The sequence below is a fragment of the Lipotes vexillifer genome, unplaced genomic scaffold (genome assembly GCF_000442215.2).
Source record: "Lipotes vexillifer unplaced genomic scaffold, Lipotes_vexillifer_v1.1 scaffold341, whole genome shotgun sequence".
In the NCBI taxonomy this organism is placed as follows: Eukaryota; Metazoa; Chordata; class Mammalia; order Artiodactyla; family Lipotidae; genus Lipotes; species Lipotes vexillifer.
The window spans coordinates 1712225-1725760 of NW_006797957.1; the positions used below are offsets into that span (position 1 = coordinate 1712225).

General features: G+C 49.1%; 1 protein-coding gene across 5 annotated transcripts in view; it reads right to left on the reverse strand.

Moving 5' to 3' along the window:
* Window positions 1-4560, reverse strand: part of NRP2 (neuropilin 2) — a 115963-nt gene extending 111403 nt beyond the window's left edge. For 2 of the 5 annotated variants that reach the window (XM_007470002.1, XM_007470000.1), the window contains exon 1: window positions 3671-3743. In XM_007470002.1, the coding sequence (XP_007470064.1) occupies window positions 3671-3743 (73 nt within the window). Of the gene's footprint in view, window positions 1-3670 lie in introns of all 5 variants that reach the window. The other 3 variants (XM_007470004.1, XM_007470003.1, XM_007470001.1) reach the window with 2 other exon arrangements.
* Between the last annotated feature and the right edge of the window lie 8976 nt (window positions 4561-13536).

Consider the following 13536-nt stretch of genomic DNA (forward strand, 5'->3'; position numbering starts at 1 on the left):
TACAGAGTCCGGGCTCTTTTGGCCCCAAGCAGTGTGTCCCGGAGGTGCGGAAACGTTAGGGCTGGGAGTTGCCACTATCTGAAGAAACCCATTGTCAGGGCCTGATGATTTCCTGAGCAAAACCCCGTCCCCCGCTGACCACGAGATTAAGTCCAGCACAGGGGAGTTTCGCGGTCAGGCGCTGACCGGGGAATGGCTAGCGCCAGGGGGCTCTCGTCTCCGTCTGAAACCGAAAGGAAGGAAGGTGGTGGGAGGGAGGCGAGTGGCGAGCACACGCCAGTGAACCAGAGCGCCGATGTCCTCCCATTCCAGAGAAATTCAACCGGAGCCGCAGAAGCGGTGACGCGGTTGAGCCAGATCCCCTAAGCTTGGCCCGGAAAGCTGATTCCCACCCCCATACCGCAGAGGTTCCCGGAGGGGCGAGGGGTTCATTCCACCCCACCACCCCCGCCAGCCCCTGGACATTAGCTTTGTGGATGCCCCCCCCACCCAGCCGCCGGGCGCCGGGCACCTGGTGGGAAAAACGGAGGTGCGCTAGCCCGAGGCGAAGGCTGGGGGCAGCCGTTTAATCACAGCTCGCCCCGCCTCCATTAACTTCTGTTGATATTAAAGAGAAATCAATCAGTGAAAATGAAGCACTGGCCGTGAATATTTCTTTTTCCCTAGCGGAAAAGCAAAGAGCGAGATGGCGGGGGAGGGGAGGCGGAACTCGCCGGCGACTGCAGAGGCTTCTCGCAGGCGGAGAACCGCAGCGGCGACTTAACTTTCTGGCAATGGGCAGCGTTGAGGAAATGCCACAAGCTTCGCCCAGGAGGTGTCCTTAGTCGGGGTGGGTGGGGGGGAACAAGGCTGCAGGAGCTAGAGGCGGCCCACTTAGCCCAGGCTTGAGCTTCGGTTTTGCTTTCGCTGGGAATATTTTTGCCTAATAGAATGTTTATGGATCGCTCGGCTCTGTTTCTGCTGCGTAGCCCAAACAAATCGATGCGGCGTTAGAGACAGCGCGGGGTAGGGGGGAGGCTGGGGGGCCACCACGTCCCCACCACGTGGAATGCCCGCGCGCCGCGTGCTCTTCACCTGTTCGCGCGCACCCGCGGGCGCCCGGCGCGCAGCGCTACTAGAGGCCGCGCAAGTTGCTCTCATTCCCGCGGCTCAAGCTGCCTCCTTTGCGCCTCCAACCTCCGCTCCGAATCCCACCCAGTCTTCCCGCCACCCAGCTCGTCCAGCGCTCGGGCCCCCAGCCCCTCAAAGCCGGCTCTCTGGGGGCAGCAGGGGTAATGCAGCGCAAAGTGGAGTGCGCGAGGCAGGAGGGGGCGCTCCGGGCAGGGCCCTCCGAGCCCCCGAGCCGGGGCAGGAGGGAGACAGGCGGGCGGCGGCGCTGCGATCTGGCAAGGCGGCCGGCGTGGCAAGGACAGGGGGAGCCTGGTGCGCGACGCCCACTGGGCCTCCCAGCCGCCCGCCAGTGCAAGAGGCTGCCCGCCTTGGCCACGAGGTTATTTGCTCACTTGCTCCCCGGCACGGCCCGCTCCCGGCCGGCGCGCACCGGGTGAGTCAGAGGTCTAGCGGGGCCTCGCCCTTTGCCACCCGCTGCCGGATCCCCCGGTGCCAGTCCGCTGCTCCGACGAAAAGCCGGAACGGCCCACGGCTTGCGATCGCCTTTTCGGGTGAGCATACCCACCCCGGGCGGGTCCCAGCTCCCATCAGGAGGTCCCACCCTGGGTCCGAGGCTGCCTGAGGCCTCACAGAGGGCGACCAGCCCTGTGCTCCGCGCCTCTGGGCTTCTCTAGAAGTGACGCAGCGCGGCCCGGGGCTGGGGTGGGAGGGGGCTCTGCAGAGAGCGCGGAAGGCAGGTGGCAGAGCGGGAGTGGGTTTGAGCGGACGTCGCACACACACGTACACACTCCGCGCAGTGCTCGGGGACAGATGTCAGAACATCTGGGGTAGGAGATGGCCCCCGAGTCTTTACTACCCCTCCCGCCCCTCAGAGCACACGGAACCTGAAGTTGTGTGTGTGTGTGTGCGCGCGCGCGCGCGCGCGCCGGTGTGTGCGCCAGTGTGCGCGCGCTCACGCGCCGGGGCCTACCAGAGTCCGTGCCTGAATACATAATGTACCGTGGGCATCCTCACCGCGCGCGCACGCGGGCACACACACGCACACACACACATATGTACACACAGCGAATCACACAAACATACATAATTTATGTAGCTTTCAGGTCTGTGGGAGGTAATTTAATTTCGCTTCAAGCTGGGAACTTAGAATTAAGGCAACAGGGAATGGGGAGCCACAGGAAATCTCCCCAAGTGGCACCTGCACCCATCTCTTTGATACGATTTTCAACTGCTTTGAAGACCAGTTATGGCAGAGAAGACGCAGCAAACGTGTGGATTTGGATAACAAGGGCATTCGCGAATCTTTCTCCCCCTCAAATAAACACCCAGGCTTCGAGTGGGGTGCGTGCCAGTGCTGGGGAGTGAGAATCAGAGTCCCGGGCTCCCACAGCGGGCTCCCACTAGCCCGCTGTGATGGGGGAGGGCCCGGGAGGCTGCAAGGGGTTAGTGCTATAGCTGCAGTGGCAGACTTCGAAGTGCCTGCGGGTAAGGGCACTCAGGAAGGCTTTTTCTCCTCTCTTTCTTTTCCCCACTTCCTCCCGGGATGGTTTCCCCACTCTCAATCACCTGTAGCAGCTTTTAAGAGTTTTGTCAGACTGCAGACACTGTTGTCAGAGGGGAGAGAGGCTCACCCGGGAGAGTGGTATGCGGAAGCAAGAACATGCCCCACTGGATTCCCTGGAACCAGCCCTTCTCAGAGAGTGTGCCCCTAGCTCACAAATACTGGCCCCAGACTGTTCTGGGCCTTGCAGTACTTATCTCTGCAGTCTGTTCACGCACCGTTTTTGGCAGTGGTTGAGAACAAATTCCACTCAAAAGTTTCTGACCACTTCACAAGAATGAGAGACCTTTGAGGGCCACATAGTTTGTGTTATCTAATAATAATTTTCAAAAGAACACATGATTTACTTCCCCAGAAAATACAGCAGGAAAGAGAGCTGAATGACCAAACGCCTTGGCTGCCAGAAGCGCCCAGCCCCAAGCCCCTAGCTCAGCCACAAGACAACTTGCTCCATCAGCCTAAGCCCAGTGATCCTGAGACTCATCCACACATTCTGCAAACAATCTACAGCACTGGAAAACCCAAACTAGACTCTTGTAGTTCCCAAGCCCTTCAGTTAACACTGCTCAATGTAGCTAAGGGGAGGGAACGCAAATGATTTATATTTCACTGGCTAGGTTGAAGAAACTCAAGGGAGATGTGTTCTGCTTCAAGACAAGGGGAAAAAATTCCCCAAAACTGTAATGCAAAAGCTTTGTAGTATTTTTAAACCTTTGATTCAGTCCATATGTGACATCTGAACACCGCCAAATTCTGTCTGTGTTTCAAAACACACACACACACACTCACACACTCCTAGCAGGAGAGAAAAGTTGGGTTTTAGCAGCGGTGGTGGTTGTAGGGAGGGCCGGCTGGGATCTCTCTCTAAATTATTCAGTATTGAGAGATCTTCCTTCTTTGCCATTGCGTGTGGCCCCCTGCATTAGCAGTTGCTTTTAAAGGTAAAGGCATATTGAAATGAATAGAAAAAACAAAAAACAACAACTTTCAGGGGCTTACCTGGTTGGCCTCTCACTTCATGTCCTGAAAAGTAGAGAGCTAAGAAAATCCAGGTGAGAGGAAACATATCCATTTTGGAGAAGGAAGCTTTCTCCAGAGCTGTTTTTGTAGATTTCTTGTTTAATTACAAGTCTTTGTGTTTTTCTCTCTCTTATGTTCTTCCTTACAGTGTCCTCTGTAAAGGTTTCTACTGGTCAGTGTTTCCCTCCTGGGTCCTGGCGGCCCGTCTTCACCTTTATCCTTGCTGGATCCCCACCTCACCAGGAGGAGGGTAGCTCTTCAAATCAGCAAAGAGGGAGCAAGCCGGGAAGAGAGGACGGGTTTCCTCTCTTAAAAACAAAACGCATCTATGCCCTCTCCAGTTCCTCAAAGTATCATTTCCTTTATCCTACAACATGACGAGTATTTCCCGTAAGCCAAGCGTTAAAAAAAAAAAAAGGAAAATATAATAAAAATAAAAGCCAAGACTTGCCTTGGGCATCACACGGCCCCCAGGCAGCTGTGTGATCTCAGAGGCGTAAACTGACACACATCCCCCGGCACTCGGGACCGACACGCTGGTGGAGGCACCGACCGCCCGACGGCCCGAGCGGGAGGCGGCCGCCCAGCTCTTGCCCTCACCGGGTTCCTCTAGCGGGAGCCTGCCCCAAAGGCTACACCCGCTTGGCCAGCCTCAAGAGGGGAGCCTGAGGAAGGAAGCTGCTGCGGCGGCGGCTGCTGGTGCGGCGGCGGCGGCGGCGGCTGGGATCGCCTGGGAGCGAGCGAGCCCCTCTCCGAGTTCGCTCGCGCCCGCCCTCACCTCCACCTCGCCTAGCGCCTTGCCGAGTGTCTGCGCGTCTGAGGATGTGCTGGGGGCGGGCTGCGGGCTGCTGCCTCGCTCGCGTTCTCTGCTTCCCCTCCGTCTCCCCCCTGCCTTTTCAGGCCGAGCAGCGGGTGGATGTCAGAGCCGCGGCAGAGCTATCCGATTACGCGCCGGCTCAGGGCCCGCCCCTTCTGTGTTCCTGATTAAAGAGGCAGCCGCGGAGACGCGCGGCGAAGAGCAGAGCGCGGCGGCACCCGGCTCGGGCGGGGCGGCTGCGGTTTCCCCCTCGGTCGCGGCCGGATCAAAGTTAAGGCAGCTGCCAGGCGGCCACCACTCTCCCACCCGGCCACCACTCTCCCACCCTGGGCACCTCCGCGCCTGGCTGCGTCGGGCCGCCCGTGCGTAATGCCCTGGAGAAGGAGAGCCCCCGGGCACCTCCAGGGCGCGCTGCCTTTGGCCGCCTGACCCCGCCCGAGGAAGACTCCGCGGCAAACGGAGGAAATTCTTGTTCTCCCCCGATTCCCCGACTCCCGTGCCACACACGTAGAACCCAACACCATGCCACGCGCAATGGCGTTACAAGAGGACTTGGGTGGCGTACGGTGTTTGGAGTAGGGAGCCAGGCGGCAGCTCAGCCATGCGTTCGCACAGGCAGCAGTGCGTGGCGGCGACACACACGGTCAGCCCTGGCTGAATAAAACCCCAAACACTCCCTGCGTTTACTACTCGGATCCTTTGTTGTGTCCCAAACACACTCCTCTCCTTTCTGCGTGAGGATGTAGTTTTCCCTGCGCTCCTAACTTGTAACTATCAGAAGAGGAAAGACATTCTTCAAAGAAATTTTTCAGGTAATTAAATTGGATTCCCCCAACTCTCCAAAAAAAAGTCCAGGTACATGAATGAAGGTTTCTCGAAATGCTACTGTAACTACTGCTATTCACACTTCCCCATGGAAATGTGGACACAAGGCCGAGAGAAAGAAAAGAGCATTATGCCAACTATTTTTAAATGGAGGCGTGAAGCCTGTTTAGAGGGAGCCTCGAGCTAACAGTTGGGAAAACACTTGTATCTTTGTTTCTAAGGATGGCTTTGTGGATTCAAACTGTCTTGCTTCACTAGGCACCTATTACTACATTATCATAAAGACTCTTAACAGGAACAGTCTAAATAACACTTTGCGTATACCTTTTCTGCCACTCTGCAGATTAAGAAAAATAAAGTTTCGGTGACAAGAAACACACACGCATCTGACTATCCCATTTATTTCTTTGCTTGTGCTTGTGGATTCTTCTGGGTGGTTTTCCTCCTTATCTGGACTTGCCATTAGCTTTGTTTATCACTTTTAGTGTTTGAAAAATCTGTAACTCCCACTTAACTGTTATTTACACTGAGATAACCAAAACAAAATTGAATCAGAAGCCATTTGCAAATAGTTGAGCCAAGCCGTGCAAGGATTTTACAGAGCTGTGTAGATCTACTGGCTGCATATCACACTGTTAATCTTAGATGCCTGGTTTTAAAGGGCATTTAACCGAGGCCTGGTGAGTTTTTCCAGTGAGCATGTTCCCTGGCGGGCCTAAAGACTACCTGTCATTCCTTTCATTTTCTCTCTCTCTCTCTCCTGTCCTTCTTTCTCCCCTTCCTTCCTGGCCTTGAGAGCACATCCGTATTATTAAAAACTCCAAGTTTACTTTTTTTCCTGTTTAAATGTCAGTTGTAAAGAAAGACCACTGCTCCCCAATATTTAATGGAGTAAAGAGGCACTCTGGATTTTGAAACTTAAATGGTGATCTCGGCTTCTATCATTGCCAAGGTACTAACTTAAGGACAAATAACATTATCTACAGTGACACAGGTTTAATAAAGAGAGTCATTTAGGATCACCTCCCCACCACCAGCCAATCTAGCAAGTGCCGAACATGGAAGAATTCTGTTTCTGAGAACATTATAGTCAGAGTTCAGGTGAAGGGGAGACAAAGAAAAAGTAAACTGAAGCCCACTGGGAAACCATAAGAAGGAAACTCTGGACTTCTGCCCTCAGGTTCTCAGGGTTGGAGGTCCCTATCAGGATGCTTCGAGGGTCTTTGGTCTGGTAGGGAGGAGGGTGAGTCTCAGTGGTCCGTTCCTGGACCTGATCCCCAGCATCATGGATTTTAATTTTTCAGAGGAGTCATTAAGAAGGAGCTAACTTACTTCCTGGGAGTCCTCAGGATGACTGTTGCAAGAGTTCTAATCAGTCCACTTGAGTCAAATCCTGATTTCCTGCAGTTGGGTACAGGGTGAGTCTTTGGTTCAGAGCCCTGGGGACTCCCAGCGGCCAGACCATTTTGAATCCTCTAGGGGGCAGCACTCAATAAATAATGGTAACAGTACCTGCAGTAGCACTTCTGGCGGTGCTTTTACTTCCAGGAGCTCACAGCCCTTTACTATCAGACCAGGTAAGATTTAGACTGAGACCAGATCTCCCCCAGCCCACTCTGAACAAGAGCCCATGGACTCAGGGGGACTTAGAATTGCTTTAATTCAGGACTTCCAAGAACTCTGGGGACTAAAGACAAATCCCACCTGTGCCCTATGGAAAACGAATCTTTAGGGAAATTCTCCAGAATGGGACTGGCTCAGACCTGCCAGCCCCAGTTTTTGTCTAGACTGGAATCTCAGGGGTTTGGCTACAATTGGTTTGGTTTCGACCAGAGGTGCAGGGGTGAGGAGCCAGGCACCGTACTTTTCATTATTTTGTGAGTCCATATCTTTCACTTGTGTGAGTCCTATAGAGAAGCCTGCCTACTAAAGACTAGTAGCATTGACAGAAACAATGGGCTAGTTGACAGAAACACTGAACTAACTAGAAAACAGCTAACTAGTGAAGTCAAGATTCCTGGCAGAATCACTGACTCACCTAGGACGTTTTACATCATTATCCTTCATTATGAAATAATAGTAGATAACCCCATCCTACATTCCATTCCTTTGACAAGAAGGGATGTGGGGAACATAAAACAGGTTTTTACAAACAAAAGATGCTAAGAGAAAGCTGTAACCTAGCCACACCCCAGAGAAAAGATGGGCGTTTCCAGCTAGACAGTCCCAACCCAAGGTTACATCAGAATCACCTAGGGAAAGTGGTAAAAATTCAGATCCCTGGGCAGCATCCTCCTGCAGATCAGATTCCTTGGATTTGGGAATCTGTATTTTTAACACATGTTTTAGGTGATTCTGATGTAAATGCTCATCAGTCCAGAATTGAGAACCTCTGTTCTGAGACACTGTGTTTTCACATAACCTTTGATATATGCCCTTCCATTGAAGGACCCCTGGACAAGTATTTCTTCACTTTTCCTCTCCAGGAACTTTTCAGAGAGGGAGCAGATGTTTCAAGTATCTGGGAAAAGCCCCTAAGAACATGTCCCTTAAAATGCCAGAGTGGTGGTGTTTCCAGGTTTACCTTGTAACATTTATTTAGAAGTGACAGCAAAGAGCCTTTTGAAAACACCAAGAACCTCACCTCATGGGTGCGAGAGGTTTGCAAAAACATGTTCAAAGTGCCAACTGGCGGGGTTTATGGAGCTGGATCCAGCCCTTTCACCACCCACCCACTCAACCATTGGTTGTTACTAGAGGTTTGTTTCAGGTGTGGTTTTCCATCTGTGTTTATTGCAGTGTGCTTATTAAATGCTCGTGGAAGCATGACTATGCGGGAGGTATGCAAGCAAGACATTGGGGTCTTGCCTCCTGGGAACACAAGATCTAATATTTCCAGAAGTTTCATGCTTCCACAATAGATACCACCTGTCACATGGTGCTTCCCCTTATCTGAGCCCTGACATTGACAAGCTCTCACCCCGAAAGAGGGAGATAAGAGACATAATTGCATCTTAATCTATAATTCACTACACTGCCCTAGTTAATGTTTAGCTGCATCTGTCTCAGAGGCAAAGCTTCAGTTAAAATGTAATAGGTCTTCATTTTTTATTCTCTTTTGTTTGAAGCTGAAGACCAGGTTTCTGGTCAATAGGGTTTTTTCCTACTCACTCTTTAAACCATCAACACCACCTCATAGTTTCTATTTGATATTATTTTTGGTGGGTTTCCAGAATCCTCGCAGATTTCCATAAAGTACTGAGATCTCTTTCACTCTGAACTGTGTGTGTCTCTCATCTCTTTCTCAGACACAGACACTAGATCAGGTAGAAGGGAGACTTGTGAATGAAAAAAGAAGAAAAAAGCCCCCAAATGAGTGGAACATGCAAAATTCATTCAAACATCCCTGAAATCCTTGGCAGAGAAAACTATAGAAGTCATAATGCTCTGGCTACTCCGTTTGGTTTAAGCATGAGGCAGCTCTTCCTCTGCTACACTCATTTTTATACAATTTGAGGCACCAATGCTTCAAAATGGAGCCTGTCAACCCTTCACTTTATTACTTTTTTTGCGGTACGCAGGCCTCTCACTGCTGTGGCCTCTCCCGTTGCGAAGCACAGGCTCCGGACGCGCAGGCTCAGCGGCCATGGCTCACGGGCCCAGCCGCTCCGCTAGGATCTTCCCGGACCGGGGCACGAACACGTGTCCCCTGCATCGGCAGACGGACTCTCAACCCCTGCACCACCAGGGAAGCCCCAACCCTTCACTTTAAAGTGGCATATTCTCCAGTACAACTTTCTGCAGTGAAGGAGATATCTGTGCTCTTCGCCTGGCTATTAGGCATTTGAAATATGCCTGGTGTGACTGATAACTGAATTTTAAATTGCATTTAATTTTATTAAACAATTTTAATTTCCTAGCCTCTCAAAAAAAAAAAAAAAAAGAGAGAGATTCCACATGAGTTTAAGGGCTATTGAACATATTGGACAGCTTGGGTTTAGATAATCAAAAGACCAGAGCAGGAGATTACCCATAGAAGCCCTAGAAATTCATACCCTTGTTAGTCTCTGAGACTACCTCACTTGTTCACCCAAAAGGGAACCCCAGTATCAGCAGAGGTATCATTTGAAAATGTATGGTGTCTGTTTGGCGTGGAAGAGAAGGGCTGGCTTGTATTATATGCGCACCTTCTCTGCTCTCTTGGACAGTTTTTCCAGAGCACTCACCAGAGATCAGCGCCTTCACAGTGTTCCAGGCTCTTGGCCTCAGCTCCAGCCCTCAGTGGAGAGAAGCAGGTTGGGGCAGCAGAAACCTGAGGTCAGGGCAGATGGGCCTTAGGTCTCCCGCACCCTTGAAAAATCTGATAACCAATTTGGAACCAGTTTCCTCACATGTAACAAAAGGGTTGGTTTGAATGACTTCCACCCCTTTTCAGTTTTGTATTTTGGCTTGGGATCTTCCTGCACTTCATCTTCATTCATGAATTTAAAGCTAGTTTTAGTCTTAATTTCATAGACAGATCAGTAATTGAAATTGATAACCTTTTATCCCCCAAGAAGATGTAAATGCATGGATGGGGCTTAACTGGATATTCCATTTTCATAGTATTTATATTGGGTATCTTTTCCCAAAGAGAAAGTAAGTATGTTAGGCATCTTGGCAGAGTTTTCAGGGGAGATATTTTTGGATTTTTGGACAAAGGCCTTTCCTAGCCCCTAAAAAAATACAGATTCTTCTTGACAATCACAAACACAGGCCAAGAACTTATTTGTAACTTCATGGCATTTATAGGTGATATGATGGGAAATTTTAGGGTTATGATCTGAAATTTGTTACCAGTAAGGAAAATCGTATTTTGAGCTGAGGATTCCCATTCTCTCACTAAATTCATAGACTAAAACTCCTGGAAACGTGCATCCTTCATCCATGAGTGTGCATTCCTTTTCCTTCCTTCACATGCATACCTACACTCTAAAAGTCCCACTGATTCGTCAGGCTTTTTTGGTGTTTTTGTTTTTGTTTTTTTGGTTATTGCTGTTTTCAGATTTGTAACTTGTGACTTAAGGTGCCTTAATTAGACATCTACATGTCAGGTGATTGTTACATTATGATGGCAATAGTTGCTAATTTGAGCGTGAAAGTCCTGACAGAAAGGCAAGTGTCAGGGAGCTGACCTTTTGCTATTGAGGATACTCCAGGGTGGGTTAATTCACACCCACCATAGTCATTAGTTCCCACTCTCCTACTTCATATTTACTTTTATGCAGTTTACTGAGCTGTCAATCAACTCTTAGTTTCCGGATGAGATCCCTGATGGGGAGGGGGATTGGAATGATGCTTGCTTTCTGCAGGGACCAAGAAATGATTTGTAGAGGCTGTCTCCTTTTCCATCTCCAGACTTGGATTCTATTTATTTTCTAAACTTAAAAAAGGGACTAAGTAATACATGTACATCATTTTAAAAATTTCAAGGGCTTCCCTGATGGCGCAGTGGTTGAGAGTCCGCCTGCCGATGCAGGGGACACGGGGTCGTGCCCCGGTCCGGGAAAATCCCCCTTGCCGCGGAGCGGCTGGGCCCGTGAGCCATGGCCGCTGAGCCTGCGCATACGGACCCTGTGCTCCGTATCAGCAGGGGCCACAACAGTGAGAGGCCCGCGTAAAAAAAAAAAAAAATCAAGCCAAATGTATTCAGTGAAAACTTAAACTTTCCTCCCACCCTGTCTCTCAGTTTTGCAGTTCACCTTTACAGCTCACCTCCCCATTGATACAGGTTTTGGGGATCCTTCCAGAGATACCGAGACTACATTCCAAGTTAAAAGCAAAAGCACATTTTCTATTTTTCCCCAGCTTCCTTTCTCCAGCCCAAACCATTAGGGGGCAGCTGTGACCAGAAAAGAAAACAATAGGAGCAAATGCAGAGCTAAAATCCAAGAGGAAGAGATGTGAAAGGAAAGGAATTTAGGAGAGAGACCAGCAGAAGAGAAAAATGGAAAAGAAAGCCAAACTGAACAAATGCAACACATCACAAAATAAAAGGAAATGGAGCAGGAAGTTGTAATATTAAAAAGCTAAGGGGAGTTTATGTGTTAAGAGAGGGGAAATTTATAAAAGGCTAGGGATTATTTGAATTTTTTTTTTTTAAGCCAACCTGTAGAACCTGAATTGGCTCAACGTTAGCAGAAAGTGGGAGGTTATTTTCTTCTGAACCAGAAGGCATTTATCATGCTGGACTTTACATTCTTAGGACCTGTTCCAGACTGAGGGGTTCAGAGCACCCTCTGTCCATTTGGGCTTGTGACGTGGCCGGTGGGGACGGAGGACCAGCCCCCTGTCCCTTCCATCCTCAGAATGCTTAAGAATGCTTTCAGCCCTCAGCAAGGCAGCGAAATTAGCCTGAATATAAAGGTGCAATTCTATTTCTCAGTGCAGCAGAGCTCAGAAATGAGGGACCACGTTTCTTTTGAAGCAGAGGCCATAATCAAAGTGCTTTCAGGTGTTGTTCAGGCAAACCTCCCCCGGTTTCAGCAGGTTAACTTCATTAAAACTCCTAGCTACCGCTTTAATGTTTTCTAGGCTTTCCCCCTGGGTACATTAGTCAGAAACCAGCCCTCTTGGGAGCTCTGTACCCTGATGTTTTTCATTGTGAATGGAATGCAAGGGCCACCTTTATGCTGGGATAATATGAAATGGAAAATTGCTTCTAGAGCACAATTAATATGATCACTTTTCATTTAGTCTCCAAACTTCCCCTCCCCAACTTTGAAATAGGCAACAGAAACTTGAGAAAACCCTGATCTAGGGTCACTGGATAAAACATGGCATGCCTGGCATCCTGTATTTATTATTTTCTGAGTCTGATTCAGAAGACAGGATATTCCCAGCCTGTCCCAAACCCTACACCCAATGTCACTCATCAAAATCCAGTGGAAACTTTCCTTTTAGGATCAAAGGCACTTGTTCTCAATCACTTGCCTCTGATGTTAGACTCATTGATTTACTGAAGACCCAGGATGGGCAGGGGACCCTTTGGGCTTGCTGGGGTTACTCAGAAAAAGCCTGGGGTGCACTTGCCATGAGGAGCCGTTTAACCTTATGCCAGATGAAGCTGGGTTTTCTCAAGTGGGCACTGGAGGTTTGGTGAGTTGGGGTAAGTTGCCATATGAGTTATTTCAAAAGTGGTCGTTTGGCAGAATTTGGGCTTTCATCTATAGCCTAAAGTCAGAAGCTCTCTCCAGCCCTCTCTCTCTCTCATTCTATTTTTCTTTGACATGGAGTCCTGGAGTTTAGTTTCTAACAAGTTTTAAAAGTAATACTGGAAACTTGGCCAAACAAAAACCTCTCTGACCAGAAGCAATTTACTTCCCTTTAAACAAGCCCCCCAAAGTTAAATTACAAAGCAAGTTTGTCTCTTTGTTAGAATTTGGCTAAGATCTGGGATGTAAAAACACTTCCCATTTGATTTCCCATTTGATTTGATCATAATTTAGAAGAAGGAAATGTAATTTTTGACCTTTCAACACATTTGGAAGCATGTTTTCATGTTGCTATACCCTATACACAGGCCTCATCTTCTCTAACACTGAGCTCCCCTAGCCCTTGGAAAATAGAAAAGTTGCGCTTTGGGGGTGAGGAGTATTCTAGGGCAAGTCAGACTAATAACATTAATAATTGGATTAACAATGTAAGATGACAGACATGTCAGAGGAAGCTCAGGGCTCTGAACTGGGTCAGGAGACCTAGTTTCTGGTTCTTGCTTTTCTGTTGATGCCATGTGTGTTTTATGTCAAATCGTTTAATTTCTCTGTGATTCTGTTTCCTTACTCATCAGAGGCATGTTGTTATTCCAAAGTAATGGGCTGAATCTAAAGCAGGGTCCAGTTTAGAGCCCTCAAAAAATATTTATTGAGCAGGTACTATATGCCAAGCTCTGCATGGGTGGAATAATGGTGAGCACCTCAGTGAAGATGACTGTTCTCAGGAGATTTACCTCCTAGTACAAGTGATACATAACACCCAAGTCAACATGAGCTGGGTCATTTCAGATGGTGATAGTGAGTTCTAAGAGGAAAACAAAACAAGATAATGTGATAGAGACCAATAAACAGCAGACAGGGAATGTGGGTTAGTCTTTCCATTAACCAAGACTATAATAAGCAAGTAACCTAGCTCAGGCTTAATCTCTCATCTTTAAGATAAGGGGTTT